Raw genomic sequence first — 16,732 nt, forward strand, 5'->3', positions numbered from 1 at the left:
TAAATATAATTCATTGTTTCTTGAAGTTTATGAAGCGCTGATGCTACATAATTTGATACAGTAGGTGGCAGTATGCACACAGACATGTTGAGCTGATAACTAACAGTAAACCCCTGTAGATCGGATCATCTGAAGGGACTCTCTGATGGTTATTTGTCCAATAAACACTCTCAGGGGGAGCTTCCTGTACATTTTTGTTTTAGCCCTTGCTGTGAATCATTGCTGTAGGACTCGGGGATAGTTGATTTTCCTTTCATTAACAACAATCAAGCAATTCAGAAGTGAAGGCTGATGGTTGGGAGAAGCATGGTGACACTGATCTTAAAACTACCAAAACATTATCACTGATAGAAACAACAGAGGAAAAACTACATGGCTGTGAAAGAGCTGATGAACAATTCCCGGACAGATCAGTAATGTCCGCCAGCTGGTCTTGAAAAGTTGTTAGGATCAGGGAAAAGTTGAAAAAAGATACACATTTTGAATCAGTGAGCAACAACAGAACAGCACAAAGCTCATCACAGTGAAGTTTGTTCACTGTGCTGTGGCCCGTGAGACTGATATGGGTGTTGCAAAATGCTTATGTAGACATTTACTTACTGGATATTAAAGAAGGAAATATGATCTCAGAAATACTCCAGGAATATTATAGCTTTCTTGGGAATATAATGACTGTATAGAAAGTTTTGCAGATGAGGTAAAAGATCAAGAATCAAGAGTGGAGTCAGTAGGACTACATCAGATAATTTTAGTGTGCATCAAGTGACTAACCTTAATATAGGTGTAAATATCAGATCATAGTGATGAATGAAAATTATTAGCTTTTATAAAATATAGAGTGGTTGATTTTCTTGAGTCAGTGTAATTGGCAAACAAAGCGTAATGCATCCTGGCCCCAGCATGAGACTTGGTTATCCTCTAAGGACACAAGAGTATCTCCAGTTGCGAATATAATGGCACACACCCCCTGCAGGGGTGGAGATCCCAGTGGTTTCAATGTTGAACCCAAAGTTAAACCTAGAGCATTGTCAAAGTAAACTGGAGCCAACATATACAGCTTGCTGATTTCTGGCTTGGAGTCAACCATTAAAAGGAGACAGAAATCAGTAACATCCGGGGCCTGCAGCAGGTTACAGTGAATGATCCAGAACAGTGTTACAGTTTTCTAGGTAAATGAGTAAATAATTCTGATACGCATTTACATATCTACAAAATACTGTCAAGTGAGTTCATTTTCCACGTGTGGCTGGATGGTCTGTTCACACGAGGCCTCAGGGGCTCTTATGACACCACGCGATCCCACCTGCACACATCCAGGTTTCTTCCTTTCTGTGCTGCACATGCCAGTGAGCTTCAGCATCTGCGTGGCCCTGCTGAAGGGGAGAAAGCATAAACACATGCAGTGCGTCAAACAATGCAACAAATATTACCAACAGCACAAAACAGAAACACACAAAGTGTTTCAGAGGAAGATCATAAATACACTGATGTGTGATAACTTAAATCTCAAAGATGGAGAGAGATTTTTTTCAACAGGCATCAGATCTGTATATGATGCATTGTTGTTTTAAATTACCTGGCTAATTCACATTGTGAAATGTGATAACTTAAATCATTGCTTTATGTTATTCAGGATATATATCACTTTTGGGTTTGGGCAGCAGCAGATATAGGAGAGAGAGAGAGAGAGAGAGAGAGATGCCGCTTTGGATTAAATTTAGAATTTTAACTGATGGGAACATTTTTAACATTATAACTGCTAGTGTATGATTTGTATAACAAAAAGAGCAAATGTAAAGCACTTCTTTGCAAATTTGACAGATTATTCAATAAACACAGTTTTTGACTATTGAAATTAAAGTTCATTTGAAAAATCGTTCAAAATAACTGTCAGAAAAAGTGTATTTAAGTATGGGTACTGGGCAGCAGGGCTGACTTAGAAGCTTTTATCAGTTTAAAATAAACCTAATAATCTTCTATTAGAATCTTTATTCTGGAGTCTGCTTCTATAAAATGCAAATGTATAAAATGTAAGATGCACAAAGAGGACTAAACCTTTGGACCAGTACAGCGTTCATCTGACCACAATGCATCCACAACGAGCACAAATCTGCTGTAGCTCACAATACAAGTTATTATGTCACTTATTTCTTAGTGAGACATTTTCCACCGTGGCTCCTCTACACCGGGATTTACTGAACTACACTTTAAGTCATCTGAACATCTAGTATATGAACAACAGTTCACCAATCTGAAATTAACTCACAAGTTGAAAAATGTAATACTCATGTGGGAACCAGAAAGGTGCTGTTTCTAGAAAACATGTAGCAGAAGACTGTAGAATAATTTGGAGGATAATAATAAAGTAATGACAATGTTATTGAGTTTGTACCACAAAAACTAATAAGAAAGTAAGTACATTTATTCATATAGTAAATGACAGGTGATTCACATCAAAATAAAACTAACAACACAAGGAAAACATACAATATAAAGCATCAAAACCAACAGAGAAGCACAAATAATTAGAAGTAGGTTAAGATGTTCACCATCACCTGTCTAGAACACTGTTTATTACTAACTGTAAAAATGACAGTGAAGAACATCCTGACTTCATGCACGGTGGTGAATACAGGTCTGCAAAGTTAGGACATGTAGAGGGGCAACATTAAAGATTTGCATTAGTGTTAAAGGGAGAACCTGATACACAGATTCCGTCAGGAGACTAACACATCTGGACACACCACAGACCAGGGGTCGGCAACCTTTATGTGACACAACTCCCTGTCTTGGACCCCGGCACGACACACACAGACACAGTCAGTGTTGCGGGGCAAGTGAGGGTTTTATTTTATTTTTATTTTTTCAGCAATTAGACTTTTCAGCCATCGTGTCTCTGGCTCAGGTCTCCCTCTCTTCAGACCCATGAGCTACTAAAACAGGGAAGACAGTCAGTCAGTTGATCCAACCTGCCCTGACAGCTTCCCTGGCACATGCCCCCGAACCCACAGCACCACCCCACCTCTCCAGCGGAGCCACAGACCACACCCTGTGACACCTGTCTGTCACGTAAAAGCAGTTCTTAAAGAAAAGAAGTGTAGCTCATATAATGAAGGTAACACAGTCTTTTAAGTATAAATTAGCATGCCACCGTTACTTATATTTAAACCACTAATTGATAGTGATTTAAAATCACATGTGACTCCTCTGCAGTGGAAAGTTTTTTCTACTTTAACTTTTATTATTAGTATTATATATATATATATATATATTATAGTATTTTTATTATAATAAAAAAGGTTTTAGCTTTTTATTGAACAATTAGGAAGTGACAGTAAAAAGTATTAAGGCCTAGCTTGAAAGAAAGTGGCTAAAGAGTTAAGCCGGCCACTCTATGCAAATTAAATCAAATTTACTGTCAGTACAGCATGCCTGTTTTATAGCTGGAAAAGAATCACAAGAAACCATAATAAATTAAAATTAATATAATTTATAAATTATTATAAATATAATTATTTGTCTCGTTCTTTGTCAAAATTACACTGAACTACTGGTAAAACCTAAAAGAGCCGCATGCGGTTCAGGACGCGGGACAATAGCTAGTTAAAACTACAAGGAGGCAGTATTGCAAAAGTCCTTTCAGTGGTGAAAGGACAATAACTCCCGAGAAACACCGAAGAAGAATCGGTTGCCTGACAGCGAAACAGCCAATCACAGCCGAGGAAAGACAGCCGTCTAGCACTGGGGCACCCACTGCACATCTCTCTGAAAGAAAATGGCTGACATGGTGTGTGGTTATGACATCTTTCGGCTCGAGTTACATTTTTAAGATGAACCGTGTTTGCACGTGCACTGTTGCATTTAGCGGGTAAATAAAAAATGTTTAAAAAGGCGAAAAGAGCAAACTTTAGACGTCGGAATGAGTCCGACGAGGATGAGCAGGAGGAGAGTCAGCAGCCGCAGCTGGCGCCGACAATGTTTGGGCCTACCGAAATCCCCTTTATGGAGACTTCCAACAGCAACGCTACCGGAGCGCCCAGCACTACAGAGAGCTGTCATAGTAACGGCCTTCAGGCTAACACCGTGAGAGCTGTCAAGAAGGAAAAGAAGGTCAAAGATACGACTGCCGTGCCAGGACCCACGAAGGCCAGTTTGCTGAGCTTCGTCGATGAAGAAGGTAACTTTGGTAGCCAAACCGATGCTAAGCTAGCTAGCTTGTTCACATTAGCCGGAGAAAGCGTGGTAGTTTTAGGTATGATCGTTATCAAACAGTTTCTGCATGTTCTGCGCAAACTACACTTCTACTCCAGGTACTGTAGAGGGAAGAAAGGTATTGACAACCAAGCTAACATGCACGTTGTGCATGGTTAATTGGACTCATTATTAACTTTGTGCTATGACTTGTTTGTAAACAGACGGCTCAGAGGTGTTCCGAGTGAAGAAATCCAATCACAGCAAAAAGATTGTGAAACAACTCAAGAAAGAATACAAGGAGGACTTGGAGAGGTCTGGATCTACCAAACAGGATGTCAAATCAGGTGTGTTAGCCCACTGTCAATGCCATGCGTTATGTGCTGTCATGTGAACCATGAAATATTATATTTACTACTTGTCTATATATTAGCACCCAACTATGAAATAAGCTGAAGCCTAATTAAGCAGTAGAACTTTTTTTTTTTTAACTGTGACATTAAATTACATTAGCAAATACTTCCAATGTTTCAGCCAATTAATTGTCAGAGGCCCCCACTTTCTTTAACCATAGTAGTTGGGTTGTCAGCCACATCTGACAGTCACAACTGTGCCATAAATGATTTCACTTGACTTGATGCATCTTTCACTGCATTCCTGTTTTTTGTTTTTCCTAGATGCTCCAACTCAGCTTGCAGTTAAAGAGGAAGTTATTAGCAGAGCAAGTAGTGAACAGGGAGAGGAAGAAATGGAGGTGGAGAGTGCTGATGAACAGGAGGAGGATGCAAGGAGTCAAAGTGGTCAGACAAACAGTCAAGTGTCCAGAAGCAACAGCACAGGAGCAACATTCAACACACTTTCTACACTTGGCAGCTTGAGACCAGGTATATACAACACACACTTCCACCACAATACCTATCTGAAATGACTGTCATCACAGGAGCACTTTTATGACAGTTTATTGGCATTGTAATAGCTGTGGAGTTTTTCTGTGTGTTATGTAACAAGGAATATCAGTGTCTTTGGTTTTGATATCTTGAGAATAGGTGCAGCGTTTTAAATCTAACACTCTGCTGTGTTAGTTTAACTGCATTAGTACTATGCCCCAAACACACAAGCTGTATTGGTTGTTGTTTGCACAGCATCACAAGAAGTTAAATGAAGATTTTTCTGACTTTATTCCAGGGGAGATTCCTGATGCGGCATTTATCCATGCTGCCAGAAAACGCCGGCAGCTTGCTAGAGAGCTGGGAGGTGATGCTCCTCTGGTTGAAACAGAGGCGCCCAAGAAACGTCTGGTACGAGAAGACCAAGATGCCAGTGATGACGAAGATGAGGAAGAGAAAAGGATCCGCTTCAGCGGCGTCAGGAACAAAAGCCAGAGACAAAAGATAGCCGAGGAGATTGGTACTCTATTCAACTTCCCTGCTTGCTGTCTACTGACTACTATTCTGAATTAGTTTTGTGTGTTTTTGTAACTTTATAAAAAATGGATGTGTCTTTCATATGTGTACAGGTATTGAGGGTAGTGATGATGAAGCACTGGATACCGGACAGGATGAGGAGGTGAGCCGCTGGGAGCAGGAGCAAATTAGGAAAGGAATCAGCATACCCCAGGTAAGATGTACTGAATCTCTAGACAGAGAGATATAATAAAAATATTCTCCTTTCAGGTGTGACTGTTGTCACTGTTTACTTACTGTTTGATTCTGTGCTGCCATTGCATTGTTTACTAAAAAACTGGGGCTTTCCCTTAATCAGAGTTTTGCTGTTTTTCAATTAAGTGGAGCAATTTGAGTATTTGTTCTTCTATATGAATATATTGGAACAATGCCTTTAGATGGTGTGTAAGAGCATCTCAATCTTTGTGAAGCTTGAGCGTATTTAGGTAATTTGGTGATGACCTTTAGCTTGCACTGGAGCTGTTTGGCACCTCCAAGTCTGAGACCATGATTCTCAATCAGAAAAGGATGGAGTGATCACTCCAGGTCAGGGACGAGGTCTTGTTCACGAGTGAGCAGAGAGTGGAGGGAGAGATCAAGATAAATTGGAGCGGCATCCACAGTGATGCAGATGCTGTACCGATCTTTTGTAGTCATGAAGCTGTCTATTTACTAATCAATACCTGCCTAGCCTCACTTGTTAGTCATAGATAGAAGCAAAATGGGTTCCCTGATAGCTGAATTTTCTGTTAGAGATGGTGCGTGAAGATTGTTGTTCGAAAGGGACTCGGAGTAGAGCTGCTGCTCTTTCACAAATATAAAGAAGTTAGGGGGTTTAGGCATCTGACTAGGGTACCACCTTCTAGGTGAGGTATTCTGGGCATGTCTTACTGGGAGGAAGCCCAGGGGCAGACCCAGAACATGGGTGATTTAGTCCAACTGGATGAGTTGGATAAGGTGGCCAGGGTAAGGGATTTCAGGGCCATGGTGTTTATATCTGCATAATGGATGTGAATTTGTTACTCACAATGTTTAGTGGACATACATTTTTGGTCAAATGGAATGCAATTGTGTTGGTGGTTTCAGTGCATCTTTGTGAGCTGGAAGCAACTTGAATAAGTTGTGTTGCTTTACGAGGCAGACACACCTTTACAGAACGTTTTGCATATGATTTCTTCTTGGTTAACGTCACTCAATTCAAAGTATTTCCAAACGATGCGTAATGATCGGGCACAAGCTCTTCACCGTGTCTGACTTTTGTTGTACATCTGTCTTTTAAAGTTGTGTTACTCATCCAAGCTAGTATAGGAAACTACACGGTGCAGGGAACAGCTGTGTTAAGCATATGCAGTGTTTAGGAAAGGCTTGATTTGCCTTTGCATTTTATAGTGTAGCATGCTTTTTCAATATCACTTGATCATGTTTAATTAATTGTGGGAAGCCAAAATCATGATTGAAATTAAAATTTGATCCATTGTGCCATATATTGAATAGTTTATGGGGTTGAAAATTTGTGCTTTAATCGTTAGTTGGAGCAATGCTGTTATTTTTATTAGCTGAAGTGTTTTGTGTTTTCTGTGTTCCTAATGAATAGGTCCAAAGCAGTCAGCCAGAAGACAGCACAGTCTACTACCAGAACAGCTATGAGAGCCAGCCGTATGGCTCTTCCTACAGCATGCCTTACACCTACAGTACAGTGGCTCCACAGACTGCCAAGCCAACTGGACAAGCTGACAATGGTTCTGTTCACTACGGGGCCCCTCTTAATGATCTAATCCCGGTATCCATTGATCTGGTAAAGAAACGCCTGCAGGATAGGTAGGTCCAGTAGAAAACTGCACCAACGTCTGTTTTCAGTCCTCAGCTCGGCTGCTGCCATCTCTGTTTGCTGTGGTCCTGATGACCGACACACACAGTCCACAGATCTAAGGACCAGAGAGGCAAAAATGTTGCCTCTCTAGTTGCTGTTTATCATTGTTGGTGTACTTCAAACTTTTCTATCTGCAGAGCTTGTAATTAAGATTACACTAGCTTTACAACCATCTAATTCATTCTGTCCTTGTATGTCATGTGTCTACAGGGTCAGCCAAATGCATGCAGGCCACAATGCAAATGTCGACCGCTACAAACAGATCAATGAAGACTTAGCTGCTTCTGAGCGTACCATACAGCAGCTGGAGGGCTCATCCAATGACAATGCAGAGCAATATAAGTTCTTGCAAGAGATGCGAGGGTATGTTGGAGACTTGCTTGAGTGTTTCAGTGAAAAGGTAAGGGAGAATTCGCCTGCAGTCTCATTAGCTGTATGCTGTTTTGTGTCTGTGTTATCTCCACGTAATGTGGATTTCCAAGGGATACAGTCTATCGAAATGCTGTCTTTTGAGGATTAATTGTAATAATATTTATTTTTTTAAACTGTTGAATAATTACGGCTAGTTAACAGTGCTAACAAGCAAATGTGAGAGTATATATATGTTGCTTGAAGCACACTTCAGGTATTTCTCAGTTTCTTCAAAACTGCTCTCATTAATTAAAAATATATTTATGAATATATAAATATAGCTGTTCAGGTTGTTTAACATTATCAACTCTTTAAACAGAAATAATATATACTAGTTTTTGTTCATATAATACGATACTAGATTTATGAAAGATGAATTCGAGCTGCAAAAGAAATTATTACAGTAGCTTAGCCAAGTATGTATTATAAAATTTTCACAACGAGTCCAGATTGGTAAAAGACATAGTATCTTTTACACAAACTATATACAGTGGGGCAAAAAAGTATTTAGTCAGCCACCGATTGTGCAAGTTCCCCACTTAAAATGATGACAGAGGTCAGTAATTTGCACCAGAGGTACACTTCAACTGTGAGAGACAGAATGTGAAAAAAAAATCCATGAATTCACATGGTAGGATTTGTAAAGAATTTATCCAGTAAATCAGGGTGGCAAATAAGTATTTGGTCACCTCAAACATGGAAAATCTCTGGCTCTCACAGACCTGTAACGTCTTCTGTAAGACGCTTTTCTGTCCCCACTCGTTACCTGTATGAATGGCACCTGTTTGAACTCATCATCTGTATAAAAGACACCTGTCCACAGCCTCAAACAGTCAGACTCCAAACTCCGCCATGGCCAAGACCAAAGAGCTCTCGAAGGACACCAGGAAAAGTATTGTAGACCTGCACCAGGCTGGGAAGAGTGAATCTACAATAGGCAAGCAGCTTGTGTGTGAAAAATCAACTGTGGGAGCAATCATCAGAAAATGGAAGACATACAAGACCACTGATAATCTCCCACGATCTGGGGCTCCACGCAAGATCTCATCCCGTGGGGTCAAAATGATCATGAGAACGGTGAGCAAAGATCCCAGAACCACACAGGGGGGACCTGGTGAATGACCTGCAGAGAGCTGGGACCAAAGTAACAAAGGTCACCATCAGTAACACACTAAAACGGCAGGGAATCAAATCCCGCAGTGCCAGACGTGTTCCGCTGCTGAAGCGAGTGCATGTCCAGGCCCGTCTGAAGTTTGCCAGAGAGCACATGGATGATACAGCAGAGGATTGGGAGAATGTCATGTGGTCAGATGAAACCAAAGTAGAACTTTTGGTATAAACTCAACTCGTCGTGTTTGGAGGACGAAGAATACTGAGTTGCATCCCAAGAACACCATACCTACTGTGAAGCATGGGGTGGAAACATCATGCTATGGGGCTGTTTTTCTGCCAAGGGGACAGGACGACTGATCCGTGTTAAGGACAGAATGAATGGGGCCATGTATCGTGAGATTTTGAGCCAAAACCTCCTTCCATCAGTGAGAACTTTGAAGATGAAACGCGGCTGGGTCTTCCAACATGACAATGATCCAAAACACACTGCCCGGGCAACAAAGGGTGGCTCCGCAAGAAGCATTTGAAAGTCCTGGAGTGGCCTAGCCAGTCTCCAGACCTCAACCCCATAGAAAATCTGTGGCGGGAGTTGAAAGTCCGTGTTGCTCGGCGACAGCCCCAAAACATCACTGCTCTCGAGAAGATCTGCATGGAGGAATGGGCCAAAATACCAGCTACTGTGTGTGCAAACCTGGTAAAGACCTATAGTAAACGTTTGACCTCTGTTATTGCCAACAAAGGTTATGTTACAAAGTATTGAGTTGTACTTTTGTTATTAACCAAATACTTATTTGCCACCCTGATTTGAATAAATTCTTTACAAATCCTACCATGTGTATTCATGGATTTTTTTTTTCACATTCTGTCTCTCACAGTTGACGTGTACCTCTGGTGCAAATTACTGACCTCTGTCATCATTTTAGGTGGGGGCACTTGCACAATCGTTGGCTGACTAAATACTTTTTTGCCCCACTGTATTTTGTATATATATATATATATATATATATATATATAAGAGCTACTTCTGAATGCATGTCTTCACAGAATAATTTAGTTTTGGTCTTACAGCAGCTATGTGGAATGATGGAAGAACTGGCCTACCCACCACCATTATGTTTCCTCAACTAATCTGTACTCCAAATGGGACACTAACCTTCCATTGTCAGCATGAATTAATGTGGAGTGCTTTCATACAGTATATACACGTCTGGATCATGATATTGTTCGTGTTGGGTAGAAATGATGAACTAAACTATATTTTCTATACAAATAATGTAAGTTGACCCTTAACTTTAAAGTAAGTAAGTTAAGTAAGTTAAACTAAGTGAATCCACTAAGTTCAAGCTTTTCTTCAGAGTGTGTCCCCCCCCCCCCAGAATAGCATGTTTTCACCCAACACCAGCAATATTTTGGTTCCAGTATTATACTGTCCATCCCACTTCTTTGATCCCTTCAGCAAGACATCCCTGTGACTCGGAGTCCCACTTTTGCTGGGTCAGCGGTCACAGAAGGCATCATATTTTTCAGGTGCCTGCTGTCCTGGAGCTGGAGGCTGCCATGCACCAGTTACTAAGGCAACGGGCCACACGACTTGTCCAGAGACGACAGGATGATATTAAAGATGAATCGTCGGAGTTTGCAAGCCTTTCAAGTCAGTCCATCTTGAAGGTTTTTATTATTTATTTGAACGGCCTCATTAGCTCTCTGTATGTGTGTGTTATGTCTGCGGTTCACGCTGTTGTATCGCATCACATTTCTCTCACAAATACAATTAAAGCTAAGTGATGTGTGTTGTCGAGTGGATGAGCATGTACGTTTATGGAAAAAGCTTTGTTGAAGGAGCTGTTTCGGCTGCCCTTTAATGGCTGAATCTGAAAGTCAGCTGGGTGTTTGTAACTCATCTCAAGTAAAGATCACTGTGTAAAGATCACTGTGTAAAGATGGCATTTAAAAAAAAATAATAAAATTAAGTGATATGTCATCTGTCACGTTGACTGTGCCATAAGTGAAGTTCCAGCCTGGTAAGTAATTGACACCAAAAAGTAATTGATAAAAACATTGTTTGGGTTTAATATGTTTTATTGCCAGTGGTGCCCAGTAGATAGGAAGGCTAGGGCAATATCTTCACCTGCTTGATAAATTTCAAACAGATTTTGATCTGATCGTTTCATTTATTTTTAAGCCTTTAATTATACTCTCTTATTTGAGTACCCATGTTTTAGTTTGGAATTAGTCGTCAGAATAAGAATGAGGTTATGGGTTGGCTTAGCTTCTCATTACTGGCTCTAACATTGCTCCTGTCTCTTGCAGATAAAGCTGTCATGGCTCCTAATCTAGACTCATTTGGCCGAGATCGCGCAGCATACCAAGAGCACAGTCGTCAGAGGAGGATTGCTGAAAGAGAAGCACGAAGGTACCGAGTGTACTTGTTCTCACATTCCTCTCCCTGTGGAAATGCTGTATTGTGCTATACTTCTGGCCACAAATGCAAAACCAATTGCAGTTTATTATGCATTGATTCACAGAAACGAATGATGTGAATCCAGCTATAGATTGTAAAACAAAGGTTTTCTGTGCATCAGATTTTAAGTTTTGACCATGAGAGTGTCACCTTAGTGCCAAGTTGGTAAAAGGCAATTTCTGCTCATGTTTTTAATTTGGCTTCCTTTGTGTTCGTGGATGGATGCAGAACACGCCGACGACAAGCCAGAGAGCAGAATGGAAAGAGGGCAGAACACAAAGAAGGCTTATCATCTGATGACGAGGAGACTTCTACTGACATCACCAGCTTCAACATGGAGAGAGGTATGTTCCTGTATTTAAAAAAAGACAAAAGGAAAAAAATAGAAATACATTAAAAAGTATATGTAGGTTGTATGCAGTGCTCAACAACAAATCTGTCAAAATCTTGTTTAAATTTAACAAACTGAATTCAATGAATTTCTCTGAAATAAGTCAAATTATTTTAATACAACATTCAACAAGAAAACAAATGGTTTTCTGTTTAGGAATATAAGTTTTAAAAAAACTGCACCAAAAATGTGCGTTAATATTTTTCCTGCCTTTTTTAGTAAACAAAGAGTAAATTTGATAATGAATGAAAAACAGTAGTTATATTTTTGCATTGAAAGTATCATTTTGATTAAAGAGCCTGTGCACACTGGTGGAATAACCATTACAGAAACCTAAAAATGATTTAGGTAATTATCAATACTGTTAATTTAGGGCAGCTGTGGCATTTACCTTACATTGGGTGTTAGTCTAATAAATGTATTATGTACCGTACATATAAGATTCAACTGATATAGAAGAGAATTTGTTTAAATCTGACTTGATCTCTTTGTGCTACCCAGATCGTATCATAAGGGAAAGTAAGAAGGTATTTGAGGATGTTGTGGAGGACTTTCATTCTCTTGACTACATCAAATCCCACTTTGAAGTGTGGAGGAAGGAGTTTGCCAACACCTACAGAGATGCTTACATAGGCCTCTGTCTGCCCAAGCTCTTTAACCCCTTAGTCCGTCTGCAGCTGATTACATGGAACCCTCTCGAGGTAGGGCATGGGTGTATTATCAGTGTTACCAGTTCCTTTTTGAAAGGAAATTGGATGAGGAATGGTGAAATCTGTTTTGTCTCTATTCACTGTGCAGGCGCAGTGTGCAAACTTTGAGTACATGCTCTGGTTTGAGTCGCTGCTGTTTTACGGCTTTGAAGAGAACAGCACGTTGCAAAAAGGAGATGGCGACATCGGCTTGCTGCCTGCTATAGTGGAGAAGGTCATCCTCTCCAAACTGTCAGGTTCGAGGCATAGCATGCTCAGAGATGTCCTTGGCTTGCAAGCCAGTAGAAAATTTCTCCTAATATATGGATTTCTCTCTACTTTGTGTATGTGGCAGTGTTGGCAGAGCAGGTGTGGGACCCACTTTCCAGCAGTCAAACAACCAGATTTGTGAGCTTCATTCACAGACTGCTAAAAGGCTATCCCACTGTGCTGCACGGGGACAACCGATACACACAGGTACTCCCCACCCTCATCATCTTTTTCCTCAAATGCATTGGCTGTTAGATTACCTGATCTTTTTAGAAGAGCTGCTGTCATTACCTTGATTTTTGTCCCCCTTCTTTTAGGAGCTATTGAAAACAATTGTCTTACGGACCAGGAGGACTCTGGATGACGATGTCTTTCTTCCACTGTACCCCAAGAAGTATGTTCTTATTAATAACAATATTAACACTTGGATTCCAGTTTGATTTTTTTCTATATTTACAGTAAGCACTTAAAACTGCTTAAAGCAATCTCTCTTGCTTTTATTCAGCATTCTGGAGAACAAGAACAGTGGTCCCTACTTATTCTATCAGAGGCAGTTCTGGTCCTGTGTGAAGGTACGTGTGCAAATGTGTTTTCTTTTTGTTTTGTGTGTGTGTGTCTTTAAATTACTTCCTCCAGTCAGTTGCTGAACTGATAGCATCACATGAATAGCTTGCCTGATTGTTGGAGATCACACAATGAGATCTGTATAACTTGAAAAGCAGCTGCAGCAAGCTGATAATCAAAGTATCTTCACACTGATGTTATGTACTTTTGTGTTGCTGCCTTTGAGTCTAGTCTAACTCTTGTCTCCTTCATGCTCAGCTGCTGGGCAACATCCTGCAGTGGGACGGTATCTTATCCATGTCCTCTCTGAAAGACTTGGCCCTGGACAGCACTCTCAACCGATATATCCTCTCTGCACTGCAGACCACAGATACATGGGAGGAAAATATTCAGAAGTGCCAAAAGGTAGATAAAATGTAATCACTTAGTAGGGGTGGATATCATTCGATAGATCAGATTAAACTGAGCATTGCAGATTTCTTTCACTTAATAAAATATCCTTCCATCCATCATGAACGGATATTATGTGTGAGAACATTGTACCGATATCACTACGTCTGTGTGGGTTCAGTCATCACTACTTCACTTGTTTTTGAGAAAAACTGAATTTAGAGCTTTTCTCTGACCGTAGTTTTACTTGTGCTCTATAGTTTTAAACTGATAACTGCGCTTTTGGTTGATTTGTTTTAAAAGTGCTGTAAACCTTGATATTCCAAAGCAGATGAGAAGATTTCACATTTGGTAATATAAGAATTAGTGACACAAATCTTTGGTCCTACCTATTAAATTTGTTTAAAATGATATATTTTATTGCTTACCTGTGATGTTATTAGTTTGTGGAGGCTCACAAACTGTGTGATATGACATCATTTTTTTTCCACCTTACATACTCGTTATTTACAACCATACAGTAGAATACAGTACGATTTGTTGGCTGAGATAATTCTGGTAAAGAGTGAGCTTGCACAGACAAAATATTTTGAATTGGAAGGAGGGGTCCTTCTGCTGGGGTGTTAGATGTTAGTTGGTTATCTTTTTACCATTAGTGACTCACTGAACATGATAACACAAAGCTAGTGTTTAATTCGTTCTCGTGTGCTTCTCAGGTGGTGGAGTGCTTGCCATCGCACTGGTTTTCTGGATTGAAGGGCCAGCAGACGTTGCCTCAGTTGGAGCCATTCTGTCGCTACCTCACCCACCTGGCCAACTCAATCCACCGCAACACACTGGTCGGGTCTGATATTGAGCGGCGCACTTCAAAGTAAGGGCCCTACATAGCTTTGTATATACAACTTGGGGCCTTGAATTTACTAATAGCTATATCTGCAAGAATGCTATTGAATGTGCTTTAGGAAGAATTGCATTGTCAGGGTTGTTTTATCAAATTAATTCTTACTTTTTCACAATGAGTGCTTTTAAACTGTTGTGATGAGTATTTTCCGTAGTGCTCATAGTGCATGTCATGTCTTACAACAGGGAGCAGGTCAAGGACGTTGTGAAGATGTTGGGCCAAATGAATGCCCTGGACCACATCATAGCTGTGGCAGCAGAGCATGGGATTAAAGACATCAAACCACTTTTAGAAGTCAAATCATAGAGAAGAAGCAACTTTCCATCCGGATTACAGATCACGAAATGGGATTCCCAGAGAAAGGATGTGTCACCCAGCTTAATAACTCAACAACTGAGACCATGACTGAAAAAAAGATCTTGTAAATATTGTAAATATTGTATAGAAAGGTGTGTTTATACTGATGCTGAAATAAGGCCTTGTATTGTCAGCTCAAAGAGACTGCTCACTGCTGGCAATATTTTAAATGCGTAGAAGTTCTTGACATGGATTATTTTTTGAGACTGATCCCTGAATGAACACTATTCACTCCGACTCTGTACAGCAGACTCATCTTTGCCATACGAGCTAAAAGGTCAGATGCACGCAGGCAAAGCATGGTGTCCAACTTTTGTTTCCTTACAGTCCAGATGTGATCTTTCTTTGATCCCTGCTTCATCCTGTTAGTATTCCTCACACCTCTCTGTTCAAATGCTCTTTAAGAATCTGAGAGCTTTGTTTTCAGATTTGCAAGAATTCTGTTTTAGTAGTTTATTTGCCTGTGAATAAAATGAACATTTGAATGATTCTGTCTTGCTGCCATTATTTGACAACTGTCCCTCACGACGTCGTGTTTTATGTAAGTATTCTGATCATAAAGGAACAATCCAAACTTACACCCAGTGTTCTTCACCGTAGGGTTTTTAAACTACAATATCTCTTTATACTTGGGAAAAATGAGTATCACTGATTTATTTAAAATAATAACATGGAAAATAACGTTTTCAAAAATTGCACACTGCCAGTTTCTACACTCTTGGCAACGCTGTTTATGTGAAATGATACTTTGTTACTGACTTCAGCCAGCTGCCACATGTGGGATTTGATGTCATCCAGTGCGATTTCAGCCAGGAGGCGATTGCGCAATAGTAATGAGCGGGTGGGACAAGCTGTTTTTGCCTTTCTATCCCCTCCTCTAGCTCAACTACCTAAACATAGCCACTCAAGACCTAAATATATCTTTTCTACATTTGAAGACGAGACTTTCCTGACCAGCGTCGTGTGAGACAAGAGTTTGGGGGTTCTACAGCTTCCTCTTCTCGGGCCTCCCAGGGAAACTGTAAATACCTCTCCTCCTTATGCCCGTTAAGGTAAAGTACAGCTTACAATGGCTACGTAGCGACTGCATGAAAGTGATCGGGCACTTAGCAGTACTGTATACCAGACTTGACTGCTGTCCAAGTTAGTGTTAGGGATCTTTGAGCAAACGCGTTTTCCTGTGTACATTTGGGTAAAGTGAATAGGGGGTCCATGCTGTAAAACACATGCTCTTTTCACTCGGACCCCCGTTTTATCTGCTCGGTGATCTGTGCTGCCGTTTTCTGCAGCGTGCCTGTGTGCAACTGTATCCTACTTAGGGAAGCTTCTGTTATTTCTACATTAAGGGGGTACTTGTGATGCATCGTTTGAAGGTGCAATCACACAAAATGAACTTCAATTCCCGGACACGTGACTCTACAAGTTATCCAAGGTGGCCAATAGGCCTGATGCATTCAAGGATTCTTGCCTGCAACCCTTTCAGGTGTTACATGTAAGATCTGGAGCACCGTGCTCTAAACCCTGGACTGAGTGGGACCTGAACCTGAACAATCAACCGGTGTTCTTCCTCTTGTCCTCGATCGAGGACAGTAACAGTAGAAATTAAAATCCCACTTCAGGCTGTATGTCACCGACGATATTTTTGTAATTACTACAATAGTTACATTACTTATTTTCCCCAA

The 16,732-nt window shown here is 40.5% G+C and overlaps 2 protein-coding genes across 5 annotated transcripts in view; both read left to right on the top strand.

Moving 5' to 3' along the window:
- Window positions 1-3,719: 3,719 nt before the first annotated feature.
- Window positions 3,720-15,538, top strand: paxbp1 (PAX3 and PAX7 binding protein 1). Its single transcript, XM_031754116.2, has 18 exons — window positions 3,720-4,177; window positions 4,416-4,538; window positions 4,869-5,075; window positions 5,377-5,598; window positions 5,708-5,808; window positions 7,228-7,451; window positions 7,714-7,903; window positions 10,555-10,678; window positions 11,338-11,440; window positions 11,717-11,832; window positions 12,381-12,580; window positions 12,678-12,825; window positions 12,924-13,045; window positions 13,156-13,232; window positions 13,344-13,410; window positions 13,661-13,807; window positions 14,509-14,663; window positions 14,879-15,538. The coding sequence occupies exons 1-18, from the start codon at window positions 3,880-3,882 to the stop codon at window positions 14,997-14,999; spliced, it is 2,745 nt and encodes a 914-aa protein (XP_031609976.2). The 5' UTR covers window positions 3,720-3,879; the 3' UTR covers window positions 15,000-15,538.
- Window positions 15,539-15,879: 341 nt separating this feature from the next.
- slc7a1a (solute carrier family 7 member 1a) overlaps window positions 15,880-16,732 on the top strand; it is a 42,982-nt gene continuing 42,129 nt past the window's right edge. For 3 of the 4 annotated variants that reach the window (XM_039618510.1, XM_039618508.1, XM_031754155.2), the window contains exon 1: window positions 15,880-16,102. The gene's annotated coding sequence lies outside the window, so the exon portion shown is untranslated. The remainder of the gene's footprint in view (window positions 16,103-16,732) is intronic. The other variant, XM_039618512.1, reaches the window with a different exon arrangement.

The sequence above is a fragment of the Oreochromis aureus genome, linkage group 10 (genome assembly GCF_013358895.1).
Source record: "Oreochromis aureus strain Israel breed Guangdong linkage group 10, ZZ_aureus, whole genome shotgun sequence".
NCBI lineage: Eukaryota > Metazoa > Chordata > Actinopteri > Cichliformes > Cichlidae > Oreochromis > Oreochromis aureus.

Coding starts and splice junctions, on each gene's coding strand:
- paxbp1 (XM_031754116.2), top strand. CDS start 3,880: ATGTTTAAAAAGGCGAAAAGAGCAAACTTTAGACGTCGGAATGAGTCC. Junction 5,076..5,376: donor ACTTGGCAGCTTGAGACCAG/GTATATACAACA, acceptor ACTTTATTCCAG/GGGAGATTCCTGATGCGGCA. Junction 13,411..13,660: donor AGTTCTGGTCCTGTGTGAAG/GTACGTGTGCAA, acceptor CTTCATGCTCAG/CTGCTGGGCAACATCCTGCA.